General features: G+C 36.6%; 1 protein-coding gene across 1 annotated transcript in view; it reads right to left on the bottom strand.

Annotated features, from left to right (window-relative positions):
* The window catches only part of NDC80 (NDC80 kinetochore complex component), a 68,420-nt gene that overhangs the window by 26,742 nt on the left and 20,136 nt on the right, over positions 1–21,542 (bottom strand). Inside the window, exons 7-12 of the mRNA XM_081253336.1 lie at positions 10,901–10,990; positions 8,611–8,704; positions 6,812–6,918; positions 5,910–6,054; positions 3,295–3,500; positions 198–350 (exon numbers count right to left, since the gene is read on the bottom strand). Coding sequence (XP_081109462.1) covers positions 198–350; positions 3,295–3,500; positions 5,910–6,054; positions 6,812–6,918; positions 8,611–8,704; positions 10,901–10,990 — 795 coding nt within the window. The remainder of the gene's footprint in view (positions 1–197; positions 351–3,294; positions 3,501–5,909; positions 6,055–6,811; positions 6,919–8,610; positions 8,705–10,900; positions 10,991–21,542) is intronic.

Genomic DNA, 21,542 nt, shown 5'->3' on the forward strand with positions numbered 1-21,542 from the left:
AATTTGGAGAGTAAGGTACAATAGAGAGCAGATGTCTACTACTAAGAGAGAAGAAGATAAAAAGTTTCAGTGCTGTATTTCTATGTTCAGTCCTGAACTATGGACATTCTAAAGTTTAAATTGTTACTTATAAATATTATGAGCCAGACATCAACCCTATCATTTAAAAACCTTGTGAAGTACTCACGATTACGTACATAAACTTGAGCTCTGTATTTGACAAGGCAGTTGGCACCAGCTTCAGGATTAAACTTAATTTCAAAGTCATAACCTTTGGAATTTTCAGCACCCTTAGGGATAAGTTTTAATTTTCTAGCCAACTTATGATACTCTGCTAATTGTGTTTCAATCTGTAAGAAGAGAACACAAAAACAAACATTAAAAAAACCCAGAGCCCCATTCCATATGGTTTACAATTGGCATTTTTTGGCAGTTTTACACAAAATTATGTGTTTTTTAGTAGTTTATAATTTAGTATTTTTATAGTAGTTTATAATTTATTTTTTTAGTAGTTTATAATTTAGTATTTTTAGTAGTAAGAATGGCAGTTTTAAAATATAAAGAATGAAAGATTTTTTTCACATTAAATTGTAGGATAGTTTTAACACCATAATTAATTGGTCAGTAATATACTACTGTTCCTCAATTTATCTGACAAAGAGTTTGGAATAAAAGTCCATGTTTAGGTATTAACTAAAATTTACTTTTTAAAGTACCAGAGAAATTATGAAATGAAAACAAACTTAGTTTTGCCAATGTACAAAATATTTCATTTATCCAAAATTAGAGAAATGTAGTCACTTAAGTCTCAAAATATTATTTCAACTGTTTTGATAAAAATATTTTACTAATACGTTCCACATTTCCTGGTCTCCTTCCCTTTGTTCAGGGCTCTTTTCAAATTACATCATCAGAAAGGCTTTCCCTCTAATATAACACCCCCAATTTCTCTACCCTCTTACTTTACTCTTCTTCATAGCACTTATTACTACCTGACATATATTATTTATTTGCTCATCTCCATTACTTGAAAGTATGCTCCATGAAAGCAGTTGCATCCCCAACACCTAGAACAGTACTTGGCATACAGTACCTAGTTTTTGATTAAATAAATGAATTTGCAGAGTCTAGGCAATTTATTTTCATACTGCTTTCTCCATGTAATACATACTTAGTTTCTCATTGCTGTTATCCACCCATAAAATTGAATACTTTGAAAGAATGAAATGGCAAAAGTACTTATTGGAATCTGATTAAATAATTTGCAATTTCCAAAAATTTATCAGCTCTCAAAAGCAATACTACTTATATGTTAAATTTAAGATTCCTTATTAATAAATCAGGAAATCATTTCAACTACTATAGCAGCTCTCTAGGTACAACTAAAGTATGTAGGTCTATTTGTCCTTACAGTAAATGATCACAGGGGTAGTTTCTTCTGTTTTTCACTAGGATTTTATTTCTGTAATAAAACAGCTTTCTCAAGACCATGCACTTTATCACACCTAACTGCAGGGAGAGCAAACATGTGGCACATTTCTCCTTCCCTCAGCTAATTCAGACAGTGAAAACTCATCACACTCTTTCCTGATGAGTCTAGATGCAGCCTCAATGTCTATCTCAACAAAGAGCTCCAGAAGGACACTAACTTCCCCTTTCCCACACAGTGCTTGAGAGAGAAAATATACTAACCAGTCAGAGGTGGCATGTGGAATAAAAATCAGTCTAGAAACAAAGGTAATGGGTGGAATGTTTATGTTGGCCTTTTGCATTCTGTTACCATTCTTTAATATCTCTCCTACTCAGTACCCTAAGGCTTTCTTCTCACTGTCCATGGCCCTACTCTTGCCCCTCATAGGCCACTGCTTACCCACTTCCCAGATAACTTCCTCCTTTCAGCCTGATCCTCCAAATCAAACATAGCATTCATATAGCTAGATTTAGCTAGTTAAATAGAATTTGCCTAAGTCCAGAGACTCGTAACTTCCCCTTTCCCACACGGTGCTTGAGAGAGAAAATATATTAATAACTGTTTAAGTGACATTTCAGGTTTCCGACCTAGTCTAACCACACTTTATTTTATAAATAAGGAAACTGAGGCTATGAGAAGTCAGAGGACACTCTGAGGTCACAGAAACATGTGGTGGCAAATCCAGGGCTAACACAGGTTTACCAAATTCTAGGTTCAAAGACTTTTGGGATCACCACAACAGCCTATTTCTTATAAATGTATATTTTTCTCCTTAATACACGGGGACAGAGATTACCAGGTCAGGAGTATGAGGGAGCACAGATGAATCTCCAATAGCATTACCTACAATTCAGCTTGTTATTTCTACTACCTTACTGCCACAGATACTTATCTGACGGGTTTGCTCCCTTCTACCCATTTTTCACATTACCAAAAATGAGATCTTTCTGAAATGTGATCTTATCTGTTTAAAAATTTTAAAGGCTTCCTGGAGCTTTCAGGATAAAGTTCAAACTTCTAAACATGAAAAGGATCTTCACCACTTGGTCTCTGCTTATCCTTGAGTCTCATCTTTTGCACATGCTCCTATCCCTTGTTATTAAGCTCCAGCCATACGAAAACCTTAGGGTACCAGAGTGCACCATGCTATTTTCTCCCTGAGCTTTCCTACAGACTTCTTTGTTTGCTGGCTCCCCTAGCCTTGCCATGCTAACTCTCCCTTATACTTCCCAATTCAGTTCAGGTGTACGTCTTCAAGGAAGCCTTTCTAAAATCTACCTCCATCCATCTCCCCACACCATGCACACCAAAATCTTGGTTAGGTGTACTATATGCTCCCTCAGTACACTGTGCAAACATCTATTGGAGGTCTGATCTCATGGCAGAAAAATATCAACTAGAATGGAAGTTTCTTAAGCTTCTATATCTTTTTATCTCCGCTCTACGCCCATCATGGTAAGTGGCACACAGCAGATGTTAAATAAATGTTTAAGTAGTGAGGAGGTAAATGAAGAAGTGACTCATATCCACTTATGGAATAAAAGGCTTGGGATTTATGAAAATTATTTTCATGGCCTTAGAGACTTCTTTGCTCACTTCTTGGTTCACTATTGGAAAATACAGGCTACCTTAAAAATGACAGAGAAATAGGGCTGTTATTGAACTGACATAAAGGGATGAGTGTGTTTTTAATAAAATGTCGATGCTGAAAAATTTTACCTCTTTAGCCAATTTATTCTACCCACTCAGTTGTCCTTAACTGGGATAGACTTTTACAAATGTAAGTTTGAATGAGGTGCCACTCTGGGAATGGTATGACATACCGCCTCTTTGCCTCGGGCATATTTCAGTTCCTCATTCCACAACTGCTGTTGTTCAGCCTCTAGGTCCTTGGTTAATTTATTAATGGTCTGCTGCAATTCATTTCTTTCATGATTTATTCTCTCAATGTCTGCAACTGAGTACTTCTGGTTATCAACAATATTCTGTAGTCGAGAATTCTCCTGTTTCATTGTTTCACATTCTAGTTCTGCATTGAAAAAGAAAAAATTTGTTAAGTTCCTTCAATTCCTACAAATAAAGTGATGCCGTTATTTAATAGAGTTGACCTCCACACATAATGATTATGATTAATAATTGTTAGACTTAACAGATAGTCTGCTACTATTCAGTTAAAATGCTTTTAATACTCCTACATGATTCTCTGCAAAAAGTCAGAAAAGCCACAGAAAAGCCACAAGTTTTTCACAAACAAAAAATATTTATATAAACATACATCAGTTTATTCTTATTTCACTGATATTTTCAATGGTTTCATAAGATATTAAGCAACCATAGTGGTTAGGTTCTTGCTTTACCAAAATTTGTAATCATGAACGATGATACTGTACCAAGAGAAGATGGTACATACAAACAGCAAATGATCATGAAAGGGGAAGAAAAGTTATCAAATTTAAAATATTTGGTGTTCTTTAGAACAGTGATGCCAACATTTTATGACTCATAGCTTATAAAAAATATGACAGTATTTTTAAGCAGGCTGGGATAAATGGATGAGGATGCTCATGACCAAAGGGGTCACGGAAATCATCCTGAGGGCTGAGAGGATCAAAATCTCAGCTTTGTTATAACTCAGTTGTATTGTAGTACTGTAGTTGGGAAGCTCCACACCTGAGCTCAAAATGAATTAATAGTTGGTTTAAGTAAAACTTCATTTATTAACAGGAATTGGCACAAAAAATCCACAATATACAATATCTATAGAGTTATATATGTCTCATTCACACTCTTGGCCATGAATGACTTTAAGTAATCAAGAAAGTTAAAAAAATTCAGAATAAAATATTTTAGGTTAACAGTTATCAATTATTGTCTCAAACTAAATCACTGTGCAATGGCAAATGATTGCTGAAGTATTTCTCTCTCTCCTACCCAGTTTGCAATTACTGGAAAAAAAGTCTCAGAAGAAAAGTGGGAAGGACAAAAATTCTCTAGATTAAATACCAATAAGGAAAATAAATTATTAATATTATATTGATTTAATTGAATTACAAACATTGCTATAATAAAAAATTAGTTTATGGCTCCTTGTCGTCATGGAGAACAAACATTAGTGGTCAAGTTTAAACTATTTAAAGAGTTGGTTTACAGCAAAGCTAATATATGTAATCAGACTTATTTGGAAAAAAATAAAACAATTTAGCAAATACTCCAGATAATTATTGTCCTTGATTTTTGACAGATGATCAATATTCCATAGACTAAGAACTAAATCAAATATCCTAAGGACTATCTACATAATTCCTACATGACACAGATACAGCCTGTAAAACCCTAAAAGAATAAAATTGAAGCAGGTAGAGGCCTGGGAAAATAGTATAGTAGGTCCATATAGTTATTTATTTTGTAAACTGCCAGCCAATGGCTCTGTGATGTGTAGATATCTTTCTTCGATCTCCTTTTGGCACCACAGAAGCATCAATCAATTCATGTGTCACAGTATTTTCAGGGTTTTATGATTAAGATCCATATGTGTTTATGAAAACAAAGTTAGGAGCACACCAGATATAAACGAGCTTCTTTTAGTTGGGCTTTTATAGTACTAGCATCTTTCCATCTTATTTTCAATCAACTTAAGCTGCTGAGTAGCTTAGGAGGTGGTGATAGAGGATAAGGCAAATATAGCAGACTGAGGCCAGCAGAGATTTAAAAATCTGGCTTATTAATTACAAGGTGGAATAGAAGATATATTTATATTCAGGCAGCTTGTGTTCTTAGATAAGGTCCCTCTGGCTTTAAAAAAACAGGTGTCTGACAACATGTTAGAAGGTGTAGTAGGTTGAATAATGACCACCCAAAGATAGGAAGTCCTAATCCCTGGAATTTGTAAACATTATCATATTTAGTAAAGGGGTCTTCACAGATATGATTAAGTATTTTGAGATGAGGAGATTACCCTGGATTATCGAGGTGGGCCCTAAATGCCATCATAAATGTCCTTAAAAGATAAAGGCAGAGAGAAATTAACATAGGCAGAAGAGAGAGAGAGACACACACAGAAGGCAATGTGAGGATGGAGGCAGAGACTGGAGTGACAGGGCCACAATCTCAGGAATGTCATCAGATACCAGAAGCTGGAAGAAGCAAGGAATGGATTCTCCCACATAGTCTTGGGAGGAAGTGTAGCCCTGCCGGATTTCCGACCTCTAGCCTTCTGTGAGTGAATAAATTTCCATTTTTTTAAGCCACCAAGTTTGTGGTAATTCGTTACAGCAGCCTCAGAAAACTAATACATAAGTCACTAAAAACTTGGTTGCCTGATACATTACCATTAGAGGCAAAAAAGATACAGATGACAAAGCTGTCTCTACATGTGATAAGTCCCACACAGGTGCCCATCCTGGTCTGAATGACCTCTTTCAGCATTAGTTGTGCTTACCTACTCTAGAAATTTCTTCATCAAGGCCATTCAATTTCTGGTCAAGAATGGCTGAATGAGACTCCAAATTGCTCATGTATGCCTGATATTTTTGAACATCTGCTTGTAAGGAAGCTTTCAGTTTTCTCAATGACTCTAGGCGATTCTTTAAAAGAAGAGAAAGTGCGATTAGTTATTCTCGTCAATAATGATGCCATACTTTACTTGAAAGTTAAAGCAATATTATTTAAATTCATCTTAGAGAAAGGTAAATTAGTTTCCTTTTCACTTTTAGAGGGAGTCAAAAGAACTAAAATGGTAGCTTACTGTTATTACCCAATTAAGAAGATGTACGTACTTTTCGGAAATCAGTTTGGGACAGAAAAAGTCCAGGGCCAGAATGAAAAAGAACAAACATTTAAAATCTGTTATTTTACAGAACAGTCTAGGGGCTTCCGCAATATTAAACACAAAATAAAATTAGATATCTGGATATTATCATTTAGCTTTTAGAAAGACCTCTGGATACAATATATTATATAAACCCATTTATTACCATTCTCTTTCCACTAACTACAAAACTCAGGGCCTCTTGTAAGTAGTGCTCCCTAGAGGTATATAACATGTGGACCTTGTTCTAAAGATCTTTTTGGTCTTATGTAAATAGGTAAGACTCTTTCATCATATTCTGAACACTATTAGTCCAAGACTGATAGATCACAAGGGAAAACAAAGCTCTAGGGATACCAAACATGTTTTCATTAGGAGTTCTGTCCTATGTAAAAAAAATTAACTTTTAAGAAGCTTATTTTGTTAATGTATTTTTTTAAAAAAATAGATAAAGAAACAGCTGGTGTTGTCCAAGGAGACCCAGTAGTATAAGTAAGTGTATAAGCCTGTTGAAGATAAGTATGTTTACTAACCGGTTCTTTTTCTCTTTCTTGTTCCAATCTTGCAATCTGTTCATTCAATGCTCTGTTTTTTGCTGCTAATGATTCCAGCTTGGAAGCATCTACATTAAATAAATCCTCTGGAGAAAAAAACCCAGAAACTTCATAAGGTCTCAAATCTGCCTAAAAAATTCTCCCCCAGGTTTTTACCATTGCTCTCTCCCTCACTTCCTCTAGTCTCTACTCAAAACATCCCACTGAAGGACATCCTACCGTCTGTGAAACTGCAACCCTTCCCTTTGGTCCACCGCACTCTCTACCTCCCTATCCTACTTCATTTTCCTCCAGAGCACTTATCACCATTTGACTTATAGTTGTTCATTTGATTATTGTCTCTAATAGAAGGTAAGCTCATAAGGGCAGAGATTTTTACCTCTTATTCATTACTGTATCCTTGGTGCCTACATGGTGGCTGGCATACAGTACGTATATAATAAATATTGTTTGAATAAATGAATATAATTTATATGCTTAATTAATTATAACACAATATCAAAGCAAAGATGCTTTCAGTGTTAGATCACTATGAATTTTCCTCTTTTAAAAAAAGACAAGATCATTTTCTTTGCTCCCCTTCTCATGTGGACAAGCTGAAATTGTCCCGCTTTTTAAAAAAAATATATTTATTTACTTCTTTATTTGGTTACGCTGGGTCTTAGTTGCGGCTCATGGGCTCCTTAGTTGTGGCATGTGAACTTAGTTGCAGCATGCATGTGGGATCTAGTTCCCTGACCAGGGAGCGAACCCAGGCCCCCTGCATTGGGAGCGCAGAGTCTTAACCACTGCAACACCAGGGAAGTCCCTGTCCTGCATATTCTTCAGGAAAGTATATCCCATGGAAACAAAAGAGAATGCTTTCACTTTTTGTGCTAATAGTGGCAGGGTGATCTCCTATTTTCATTGATTCCATAGTCTTTGGAGGATCGCTTTACACATCTTAAACTTATCTATTTTACCTACCACTCTGGCATTTTATATACAAGACTATTACAAAAAAGGAACAACAGGGCTTCCCTGGTGGTGCAGTGGTTGAGAGTCCGCCTGCCGATGCAGGGGACACGGGTTCGTGCCCCGGTCCGGGAAGATCCCACATGCCGCGGAGCGGCTAGGCCCGTGAGCCATGGCCACTGAGCCTGCGCGTCTGGAGCCTGTGCTCCGCAACGGGAGAGGCCACAACAGTGAGAGGCCTGCGTACCGCAAAAAAAAAAAAAAAAAAAAAGGAACAACAATGTAAAATAATACTCTGGAATATTTTAAAGTTAGCCAGTAAATACCGAGTGTCACTAGATTAGCTAAGTGGAAAAATAATTTCTTTCTTTGGAAATATCATGGCCCATTAACTATGTGACATAAATTTTGAAAGAGACCATAGATCTTTTGACTAACCAGTACTTTAATTTCTAAAATAATAAAGCAAGGATATCACAGGGATATCATCCCCCAGGAAGAATAACATTTGCTGATTATATTGTGTGCTCCGGGTAGCACATTTGACATTTTATAAACATGGCCACCTAATCCTGCAAAACTTTGTTAGACAGGTTAAGTAGTTTGTTAATGTCACACAGCCAGTAAGGGGTCATGTCTCAGGTCTGACTCCAACACCAGTATTCTTTCTGCTTAACCTTTTCTCCTCTCCACCAAAGAAACAGTTATGATAAAAATTAGGAGGCATCTAAACGCATTTACATTAGACATAGTAAGATAGGCTATAACTCCTTGAGCAAAGTTAAATCACCCAAAGCAAGCACTCTAGGAATGAGAACACTTACTCAGCTTGGACTGCAACTCTGCATTAATCTCTTCAAAGCTGTCGGCACCAGTCATGAAACTCTCATAGCATTTTATGGTGTAGTCCAAAAACAACTGATTGGGTTAAGCAGATTTAAAAACAAAGCCATGATTCTCTATTTAGTTTATTTCAACTTTTCTAAGTAGAAATTTAAATTTGAATTAAAGAAATAAAAGTCAGGAACACTAAGTGGTTACATGAACTCCTGTAAATGAGATACAAACCTAGGGAATATCATTAATTATGACGCACAGATTTACTCAGTCTGCTACTTCTATAGTGAATAATAAGGATGAAAAGAATACTTCAATTTGGATAAAGGTGATACTTAGTAAATGGTTAAAAAAACCCCCATATCTTCAGAATTTTGAGAAGGTTAGACAAAGAAGCTTATTAATAAATATAATTCAACATAAAATGCAAACTTGAGCACCTTTAGGGATAATCCAACTAATTAAAAATTTAAATGAATTGCTGACCATTTAAGTCTAATTAAACTGACAAGATCTAGTTGTGAAAACCAGAACATAATTAATAAAGGCTATAATTTACATTGTAACTTCACGCTAAAACATGGCATGGTTAGTAGAGACCTAAACAGTAGACTATTAGTACTCTTAATATTTATCCAAGAGGAAATAATACTCTATTTTGCAATTCTGAGGTGTTTTGCTTACTGAAGATGTGTACCTTGTTAGGAGGCAAGGATGGCTGATCAGAATTTTCCAAAGCCAGATTAAGTACACATCCCTCAAGATAAACCAATTCCCTTTGTGCTGATTCTCTGCTTACTAAGCAATCTTCTTATTACTTGGTTCATACTGAAGGGGTGCCCTGAATAGGGAGTATGAGTATTTCTGTAACTGGAAAGATGTGTCATTGGTGGTAAATTAATACATTTTTATTCTTCTTCAGAGGTGAATTTGGTAAGAGTGAACGTTTCCTTAAGTTTGCTCAATTGTGATTTTGCAGGTTAAAAAAAAATTGAATTTCTAGATCTACAAAGCTGAGGCTCAGAATCTGATGAAGTTGGATACTTTGATAACTCTTTTTAATTAAATTTAAAATTAATTTTTACTTTAAAATTAAAATAATAAAAATAGCACTTTATAATTTCCCAAGTGCTTCTTTATATATCGTCATCTGAAATAACAGCTAAAATAGCAAGAAGAATTTTACTGTTTTAACATTTAGGATGAATATCAATAAATTTAATATTTAGTCATTTAGTAGGTATTATACTTTTATTTGGGTGAGAACTGAGGCACAAATAAATCTAGTCTAGTACACATATTGCAACATGGGAAGAGAATTCTCTCAAGAGGATCAAAGGCTTCCTAGCTGCTTCTCCAGCAAGGATCACTGATGAAGTAGTAACGGGGTATCATATTTTTTGTTTGAAAAAAAAAAAAAGCAACACTACCATGCCAGTCAGTTGATACACCTTTCTATTTGAACTATTTCCCAGGTAGTAATAAAAGATGAAGCTGAGGTTATTTCCACTTTCTTTTTATGACAAATGCTCCAAAGAGTGAAGAACAGAGAATTTTTTTTTTTTTTTAATCTTTAGGGTCCTACATAGTAGGACCTATATATGCTATAGGACCTATATATGCTAGGGGACATTAATGTTTAATCTCAATACTATAAATTTATTCCTAGGAGTTGGTGTTTGCTCCCTTTGGATATATAAATTTATGTATTTTAGGAAATAGGGTAGGGTTATTTATTTAATAGGGTTAGTTAAGGCTCCAATACAGGATGGTTTGGGAACCAATTTAGACCATCTATTTACTTTTATCTCAATCACTTTTGGAAGTGGAAACTCTTAAATGCAATATGCCTAACTAAAAAGCCAAAACAAACAAAAAACCTACATGCCATCTATTTAAAGACCCAGTCTTTCAGGCTTTGTGTTGACAAAATACTATATTACAATAATGATGCCAGTATTGATATCTTCATTATAAAAGATAGGGGAGAAAGAGAACTATTACATCTGTACATATAACAATAACATTATGATGTAATTCTAACTGCATTGCTTTTTTAACCTACTTAAAATTTACAAATTTCTGTTCCTAGTTACTTTTAGGAAACTACAATGTGATTTCAAGAGTAATTCCATTGACTAATATTTCCAAAAATCAGTTTTAGCAGATTTTTCAGGAAGCAAAAAGCCAAGTTCTACAAAAGAATATATCAATTTCAATAATAACACATTTATTTAATATTAAGATAACTCTAATGTTTACAGTAATGTAAGGTACCTTATTATACATAACTCCATCTTCAGTTTCTTCTCCCCAAGGCTGTCCATCATCAAATACAGGTGAGCTTTCTTTCATGGCATTATATAACTATTTAGTACACAAGCAAAATATTAAGTTGATTAAGATTCTGAGGAAAACACATAGCTTTCATGTTTTGTCAAATTTGTTTTCAGTGTCATTTTTAGGAGCATTCACATTACTGCCTGACAAAGTCTCGTGAGAAATTATTCTTTTAAACCTTAAAATATAATCCTTTTGATATTTTAGTAACTAAATCCCTTAGGATTAAAAAGGATAGGCTCCATGTTTAGTTCTATTCTATAGTGAAAAATACGCTGATCTTTTTTATACACTTATTGAGAACATATACACACATTAAAAAACATTATTTTATTTATTTATTTATTTATTTTTGGCTGTGTTGGGTCTTTGTGGCTGCACATGGGCTTTCTCTAGTTGTGGTGAGCAGGGGCTACTCTTCGTTGAGGTGCACAGGTTTCTTAGGGCGGTGGCTTCTCTTGTTGTGGAGCACGGGCTCTAGGCATGTGGGCTTCAGTAGTTGTGGCACGTGGGCTCAGTAGCTGTGGCTCGTGGGCTCTAGAGCACAGGCTCAGTAGCTGTGGCGCATGGCGCATTGCTCTGTGGCATGTGGGATCTTCCCCGATCAGGGCTCAAACCCGTGTCCCCTGTGTTGGCAGGTGGATTCTTAACCACTGCACCACAAGAGAAGCCCTACACACGTTTTAATGCAATTCTGAGAATCCAAAACAGAACTGCCACAAAAGGTAAGCCAAAAGTAATTATTTCTCTTTTATATAAACTCAATTTTAGTGCTCAAATGTTATCTACTGACTCCTTCAGACTGTATAAGCATGCACTTTAGATTGAATTTTACAATATAAAATCTTCAGAAATACAAATATTTAACCTTAAAAGTGATAACAAATAATAAATTATAGCAAACATTCAGATGTTATAATTAACAAGCTAAAAGGAAAATGCCTAAAGGTTTTTAAGGCACATAAATTCCATTTTGGAACACTTGTTTTTATAACTTGTTTTAGAAATATAACCTTTTAAAAATAAAAGCTATACAAGCCTACCTCAAGAAAGAAGAAAAATCTCAAATAAACAATCTAACCTTACACCTAAAGGAACTAGAGAAAGAAGAACAAACAAAACCCAAAGTTAGCAGAAGGAAAGAAATCATAAAGATCAGAGCAGAAATAAATGAAATAGAAACACAGAAAACAATAGAAAAGATCAATAAAACTAAAAGCTTGTTCTTTGAGAAGATAAACAAAAATTGATAAACCATTAGCGAAACGCATCAAGAAAAAGAGGGAGAGGACTCAAATCAATACAATTAGAAATGAAAAAGGATAAGTTACAACAGACACTGCAGAAATACAAAGCATCCTAAGAGACTACAAGAAGCTCTATGCCAATAAAATGGACAACCTGGAACAAATGGAAAAATTCTTAGAAAGGTATAACCTTCCAAGACTGAACCAGGAAGAAACAGAAAATGTGAACAGACCAATCACAAGTAATGAAATTGAAACTGTGATTAAAAATCTTCCAACAAATGAAAGTCCAGGACCAGATGGCTTCACAGGTGAATTCTACCAAACATTTAGAGAAGAGTTAACACCCATCCTTCTCAAACTCTTCCAAAAAATTGCAGAGGAAGGAACACTCCCTAACTCATTCTATGAGGCCACCATCACCCTGATACCAAAACCAGACAAAGACACTATAAAAAAAGAAAATTACAGACCAATATCACTGATGAATATAGATGCAAAAATCCTCAACAAAATACTAGCAAACAGAATCCAACAACACATTAAAAGGATCATACACCATGATCAAGTGGGATTTATCCCAGGGATGCAAGGATTCTTCAATATATGCAAATCAATCAATGTGATACACCATATTAACAAATTGAAGAATAAAAACCATATGATCATCTCAACAGATGGAGAAAAAGCTTTGGACAAAATTCAACATCCATTTATAATAATAACTCTCCAGAAAGTGGGCATAGAGGGAACCCACCTCAACATAATTAAGGCCATATACAACAAACCCACAGCAAACATCATTCTCAATGGTGAAAAAGTGAAAGCATTTCCTCTAAGATGAGCAACAAGACAAGGATGTCCACTCTCACCACTATTATTCAACATAGTTTTGGAAGTCCTAGCCACAGCAATCAGAGAAGAAAGAGAAATAAAAGGAATACAAATTGGAAAAGAAGAAGTAAAACGGTCACTGTTTGCAAATGACTTGATACTGTACATAGAAAAGCGTAAAGATGCCACCAGAAAACTAGTAGAGCTAATCAAGGAATCTGGTAAAGTTTCAGGATACAAAATTAATGTACAGAAATCTCTGGCATTCCTATACACTGATGATGAACAACATGAAAGAGAAATTAAGGAAACACTCCCATTTACCACTGCAACAAAAAGAATAAAATACCTAGGAATAAACCTACCTAGGGAGACAAAAGACCTGTATGCAGAAAACTATAAGACACTGATGAAAGAAATTAAAGATGATACCAACAGATGGAGAGATATACCATGTTCTTGGATTAGAAGAATCAATATTATGAAAATGATTATACTACCCAAAGCAATCCACAGATTCAATGCAACCTCTGTCAAATTACCAATGGCATTTTTTACAGAACTAGAACAAAAAATCTTAAAATCTGTATGGGGACACAAAAGACCCCAAATAGCCAAAGCAGTCTTGAGGGAAAAAAACGGAGCTGGAGGAATCAGGCTCCCTGACTTCAGACTATACTACAAAGCTACAGTAATCAAGAGAGTTAGGTATTGGAACAAAAACAGAAATATAGATCAATGGAACAGGACAGAAAGCCCAGAGATAAACCCACGCACCTATGGTCAACTAATCTATGACAAAGGAGGCAAGGATATACAATGGAGAAAAGACAGTCTCTTCAATAAGTGGTGCTGGGAAAACGGGACAGTTACGTGTAAAAGAATGAAATTAGGACACTCCCTAATACCATACACAAAAATAAACTCAAAATGGATTAGAGACCTAAATGTAAGACCAGACACTATAAAACTCTTAGAGGAAAACATAGGAAGAACACTCTTTGACATAAATCAGATCTTTTTTGATCCACCCCCTAGAGTCATGGAAATAAAAAGAAAAATACACAAATGGGACCTAATGAAACCTAAAAGCTTTTTCAAAGCAAAGGAAACTAAAAACAAGACAAAAAGACAACCCACAGAATGGGAGAAAATATTTGCAAACGAATCAATGGACAAAGGATTAAAATCCCAAATATATAAACAGCTCATGCAACTCAATATTAAAATGAAAAAATGGGCAGAAGACCTAAATAGACATTTCTCCAAAGAAGACATACAGATGGCCAAGAAGTACATGAAAAGCTGCTCAACATCACTAATTATTAGAGAAATGCAAATCAAAACTACAATGAGGTATCACCTCACACCAGTTAGAATGGGCATCATCAGAAAATCTACAAACAACAAATGCTGGAGAGGGTGTGGAGAAAAGGGAACCCTCTTGCACTGTTGGTGGGAATGTAAATTGATACAGCCACTATGGAAAACAGCATGGAGGTTCCTTAAAAAACTAAAAATAGAATTACCATATGACCCAGCAATCCCACTCCTGGGCATATACCCAGAGAAAACCATAATTCAAAAAGACACATGCACCCCAATGTTCACTGCAGCACTATTTACAATAGCCAGGTCGTGGAAGCAACCTAAATGCCCATCGACAGACGAATGGATAAAGAAGATGTGGTACATATATACAATAGAATATTACTCAGCCATAAGAAGTAACAAAATTGGGACATTTGTAGAGATGTGGATGAATCTAGAGACTGTAACACAGAGTGAAGTAAATCAGAAAGAGAAAAACAAATACTGTATATTAACGCATACATGTGGAACCTAGAAAAATGGTACAGATGAACCGGTTTGCAGGGTCGAAATTGAGACACAGATGTAGAGAACAAACATACGGAAACCAAGGGGTGAAAGCAGCGGCAGGTGGGGGTGGTGGTGTGATGAATTGGGAGATTGGGATTAACACATATACACTGATGTGTATAAAATGGATGACTAATAAGAACCTGCTGTGTAAAAAAATAAATTAAAAAAATGCCTCTGCACCTCTAGTTCTTGCGGAGGTTGGCATCTTCAGTGAAGTCTCCTATTGCGGGAGGACCTTCAAGATGGTAGAGGAGTAAGATGTAGAGATCACCTTCCTCCCCACAAATACATCAGAAATACATCTACAGGGCTTCCCTGGTGGCGCAGTGGTTAAGAATCTGCCTGCCAATGCTGGGGACAATGTAGGGTTCAAGCCCTGGTTTGGGAAGATCCCACATGCCGCAGAGCAACGAAGCCCGTGCACAACAACTACTGAGCCTGCACTCTAGAGCCCACAAGTCACAACTACTGAGCCCATGAGCCACAACTACTGAAGCCCATGCACCTAGAGCCCATGCTCTGCAGCAAGAGCAGACACTGTGATGAGAAGCCCGCGCACCACAACATAGAGTAGCCTTTGCTCGCCAAAACTAGAGAAAGCCTGCGCAGCAACGAAGACCCTACACAGCCAAAAATAAAAATAAATAAAATAAATAAATTTATAAAAAGAAAAAATACATCTACATGTGGAACAACTCCTACAGAACACCTACTGAATGCTGGCAGAAGACCTCATACTTCTCAAAAGGCAAGAAAATCCCTACATACATGGCCGTGTGGCTGAGAGGGTCTTGGTGCTCCAGCCTGGTGTCAGGCCTGAACCCCTGAGGTGGAAGAGCCGAGTTCAGGACACTGGACCACCAGAGACCTCCTGGCCCCAAGTAATATCAATCGGTGACAGCTCTCCCAGAGATATCCGTCTCAACGTTAAAACCCAGCTCCACCCAATGGCAAGTAAGCTCCAGTACTGGGCTCCCCATGAGAAACAACTAGCAAGACATGAATACAACCCCACCCATTAGCAGAGAGGCTGCCTAAAATCATAATAAGGTCACAGACACCCCAAAACACACCACCGGACACAGTCCTGCCCACTAGAAAGACAATGTCCAGCCTCATCCACCAGAACACAGGCACCAGTCCGCTCCACCAGGAAGCCTACACAACCCACTGAACCAACATTACCCACTGGGGGCAGACACCAAAAACAACGGGAATTACAAACCTGCAGCCTGCAAAAAGGAGACCCCAAATACAGTAAGTCAAGCAAAATGAGAAGACAGAGAAATACACAGCACGTGAAGGAGCAAGGTAAAAACCCATCAGACTAAACCAATGAAGAGGAAATAGGCAGCCTACCTGAAAAAGAATTCAGAGTAATGATAGTAAAGATATCCAAACTTTTGGAGATAGAATGGAGAAAATACAAGAAACGTTTAACAAAGGCCTAGAAGAACTAAAGAGCAAACAAACAATGATGAACAACACAATAAATAAATTAAAAATTCTCTAGAAGGAATCAAAAGCAGAATAACTGAGGCAGAAGAATGGATAAGCGACCTGGAAGATAAAATAGCGGAAATAACTACCGCAGAGCAGAATAAAGAAAAAAGAATAAAAAGAATTGAGGACAGTCTCACAGACCTCTGGGACAACATTAAATGCACCAACATTCGAATTATAGGGGTCCCAGAAGAAAAAGAGAAAAAGAAAGGGACTGTGAAAATATCTGAAGAGATTATAGTTGAAAACTTCCCTAATATGGGAAAGGAAATAGGCAATCAAGTCCAGGAAGCAGAGAGTTCCATACAGTATAAATCTAAGGAGAAACAAGCCAAGACACGTATTAATCAAAGTATCAAAAATTAAATACAAAGAAAAAAATCTTAAAAGCTGCAAGGGAAAAGCAACAAATAACATACAAGGGAATCCCCGTAAAGTTAACAGCTGATCTTTCCGCAGAAACTCTGCAAGCCAGAAGGGAATGGCAGGACATATTTAAAGTGACGAAAAGGAAAAACCTACAACCAAGATTACTATACCCAAGAAGGATCTCATTCAGATTTCTTTTTTTTTTTTTTTTGCAGTACGTGGGCCTCTCACTGTCGCGGCCTCTCCCATTGCGGAGCGCAGGCTCCGGATGCGCAGGCTCAGAGGCCATGGCTCATGGGCCCAGCCGCTCCGCAGCATGTGGGATCTTCCCGGACCGGGGCATGAACCCATGTCCCCTGCATCGGCAGGCGGACTCTCAACCACTGCGCCACCAGGGAAGCCCCAGATTTCTTTTTTTTAATAAAAGAGATTTCCCTTTTTATTTTTTAAAATTAATTAATTAATTAATTTATGTCTGCGTTGTGTCTTCATTGCTGTGCACAGGCTTCTCATTGCGGTGGCTTCTCTTGTTGCGGAGCACGGGCTCTAGGCACACGGGCTTCAGTAGCTGTGGCACGAAGGCGCTAGAGCTCAGGCTCAGTTGTGGTGCACAGGCTTAGTTGCTCCACGGCGTGTGGGATCTTCCCAGACGAGGGCTTGAACCTGTGTCGTTTGCATTGGCAGGCGGATTCTTAACCACTGCGCTACCAGGGAAGCCCCTCACTCAGATTTGAATGGAGAAATTAAAACATTTACAGACAAGCAAAAGTTAATAGAATTCAGCACCACCAAACCAGCTTTACAACAAATGCTAAAGGTACTTCTCTAGGTAGGAAACACAAGAGAAGAAAAAGACCTACAAAAACAAACCCAAAACAATAAAGAAAATGGTAATAGAAGCATACATATCAATAATTACCTTAAATGTAAATGGATTAAATGCTCCAATGAGAATATACAGTCTGGCTGAATGGATACAAAAACAAGACCTGTATATATGCTGTCTACAAGAGACCCACTTCTGACCTAGGGACACATACTGACTGAAAGTGAGGGGATGGAAAAAGATATTCTATGCAAATGGAAATCAAAAGAAAGCTGGAGTAGCAATTCTCATATCAGATAAAATAGACTTTAAAATAAAGACGGTTACAAGAGACAAGGAAGGACACTGCATAATGATAAAGGGATCAATCCAAGAAGATATAACAATTGTAAATATTTATGCACCCAACATAGGAGAACCTCAATACATAAGGCAAATGCTAAAAGCCATAAAAGGGGAAATCGACAGTAACACAATCATAGTAGGGGACTTTAACACCCCACTTTCACCAATGGACAGATCATCCAAAATGAAAATAAATAAGGAAACATAAGCTTTAAATGACAGATTAGACAAGATGGACTTAATAGATATTTATAGGACATTCCATCCAAAAACAACAGACTACACTTTCTTCTCAAGTACTCATGGAACATTCTCCAGGATAGATCCTATCTTGGGCCACAAATCAAGCCTTGGTAAATTAAAAGAAAAATGAAATCGTATCACGTATCTTTTCCGACCACAAAACTATGAGATTAGATATCAATTACAGGAAAAAAACTGTAAAAAAATAAAAACACATGGAGGCTAAACAACACCCTACTAAATAACCAAGAGATCACTGAAGAAATCAAAGAGGAAATCAAGAAATACCTAGAAACAAGTGACAATGAAAACATGACGACACCAAACTTATGGGATGCAACAAAAGCAGATCTAAGAGTGAAGTTTTTAGCAATACAATCCTACCTCAAGGAACAAGAAACATCTCAAATAAACAACGTAACCTTACACCTAAAGCAATTAGAGAAAGAAGAACAAAAAACCCCCGAAGTTAGCAGAAAGAAAGAAATAATAAAGATCAGATCAGAAATAAATGAAAAAGAAATGAATGAAACAATAGCAAAGATCAATAAAAGTAAAAACTGGTTCTTTGAGAAGATAAAGAAAATTGATAAATCATTAGCCAAACTCATCAAGAAAAAAAGGGAGAAGACTCAAATCAACAGAATTAGAAATGAAAAAGGAGAAGTAACAACTGACACTGTAGAAATACAAGGGATTGTGAGAGATTACTACAAGTAACTGTATACCAATAAAATGGACAACCTGGAAGAAATGGACAAATTCTTAGAAAAGCACAACCTTCCGAGACTGAATCAGGAAGAAACAGAAAATATCAACAGACTAATCACAGGCACTGAAATTGAAACTGTCATTAGAAATCTTCCAAGAAGCAAAAGCCCAGGACCAGATGGCTTCAGAGGTGAATTCTGTCAAACATTTAGAGAAGAGCTAACACCTATCCTTCTCAAACTCTTCCAAAATATAGCAGAGAGAGAGGAACACTCCCAAACTCCTTCTATGAGGCCACCATCACACTGATGCCAAAACCAGACAAAGATGTCACAAAAAAAGAAAACTACAGGCCAATATCACTGATGAACATAGATGCAAAAATCCTCAACAAAATACTAGCAAACAGAATCCAACAGTACATTAAAAGGATCATACAACATGATCAAGTGTGGTTTATCTCAGGCATGGAATATTCTTCAATATACGCAAATCAGTCAATTTGATAAACCATATCAACAAATTGAAGGATAAAAACCATATGATCATCTGAATAGATGCAGAAAATGCTTTTGACAAAATTCAATGCCAATTTAAGATAAAAACTCTCCAGAAAGTAGGCAGAGAGGAAACCTACTTCAACATAATAGGGGCCATATAAGAGAAACCCCCAGCCAACATCGTTCTTAATGGTGAAAAACTGAAACCATTTCCTCTAAGATAAGGAACAAGACAAGGTTGCCCACTCTCAACACTATTATTCAACATAGTTTTGGAAGTTTTCGTCATGGCAATCAGAGAAGAAAAAGAAATAAAAGGAATCGAAATTGGAAAAGAAGAAGTAAAAATGTCACTGTTTACAGATGACTTGATACTATACATAGAGAATCCTAAAGATGCTAACAGAAAACTACTAGAGCTGATCAATGAATTTGGTAAAGTAGTAGGATACAAAATTATGCACAGAAATCTCTTGCATTCCTATACACTAATGATGAAAAATCTGAAAGAGAAATTAAGGAAACACTCCGATTTACCATTGCAACCTAGGAATAAACCTACCTAAGGAGACAAAAGATCTGTATGTAGAAAACTATAGGACACTGATGAAAGAAATTAAAGATAATACAAACAGATGGAGAGATATAGCACGTACTTGGATTGGAAGAATCAACATTGTGTAAATGACTCTACTACCCAAAGCAATCTACAGATTCAGTGCAATCCCTATCAAACTCCCAGTGGCATTTTTTAGAGAACTAGAACAAAAAATTTCACAATTTGTACGGAAACACGAAAGACCTCGAATAGCCAAAGCAATCTTGAGAAAGAAAAAGGGAGTTGGAGGAATCAGGCTCCCTGACTTCAGACTATACTATAAAACTACAGTAATGAAGACAGTATGGTACTTGTACAAAAACAGAAATATAGGTCAATGGAATAGGATAGAAAGCCTAGACATAAACCCAAGCACATAGGGTCACCTTATCTTTGATAAAGGAGGCAAGAATATACAATGGAGAAAAGACAGCCTCTTCAATAAGTGGTGCTGGGGAAACTGGACAGCTACATGTAAAAGAATGAATTTAGAACACTTCCTAACACCATACACAAAAATAAACGCAAAATGGATTAAAGACCTAAATGTAAGGCTAGGCACTATAAAACTCTTAGAGGAAAACCTAGGCAGAACACTCTATGACATAAATCATAGCAAGATCCTTTTTGACCCACCTCCTAGAGAAATGGAAATGGAAAACATACACAAGATAAAAAGACAACCCTCATAATGGGAGAAAATATTTGCAAACAAAGCAACTGACAAAGTATCAATCTCCAAAATATACAAGCAGCTCATGCAGCTCAATATCCAAAAACAAACAACCCAGTCGAAAAATGGGCAGAAGTGCTAAATAGACATTTCTCCAAAGAAGATAAACAGATTGCCAACAAACACATGAAAGGATGCTCAACATCACTAATCATCAGAGAAATGTAAATCAAAACTACAATGAGGTATCACCTCACACCGGCCAGAATGGCCATCATGAAAAAAATCTATAAACAGTACATGCTGGAGAGGATGTGGAGAAAACCCTCTTGCACTGTTGGTGGGAACATAAATTGATACAGCCACTATGGAGAACAGTATGGAGGTTCCTTAAAAAACTAAAAATAGAACTACCGTATGACCAAGCAATCCCACTACTGGGCATATACCCTGAGAAAATGATAATTTAAAAACAGACATGTACCACAATGTTCACTGCAGCAGTATTTGCAATAGCCAGGACATGAAAGCAACCTAAGTGTCCATCAACAGATAAATGGATAAAGAAGATGTGGCATATATATACAATGAAATGTTACTCAGCCATAAAAAGAAATGAAACTGAACTATTTGTAGTGAGGTGGATGGACTTAGAGTCTGTCATACAGAGTGATGTAAGTCAGAAAGAGAAAAATACCGTATGCTAACACATATATATGGAATCTAAAAAAAAAAAAAGGTTCTGATGAACCTAGGGGCAGGACAGTAATGAAGATGCAGACGTAGGGAATGGACTTGAGGACACGGGGAGGGGGGAAGGGTACGCTGAGACGAAGTGAGAGAGTA

This window comes from Mesoplodon bidens (genome assembly GCF_964165515.1).
Source record: "Mesoplodon bidens genome assembly, chromosome: 13".
In the NCBI taxonomy this organism is placed as follows: Eukaryota; Metazoa; Chordata; class Mammalia; order Artiodactyla; family Ziphiidae; genus Mesoplodon; species Mesoplodon bidens.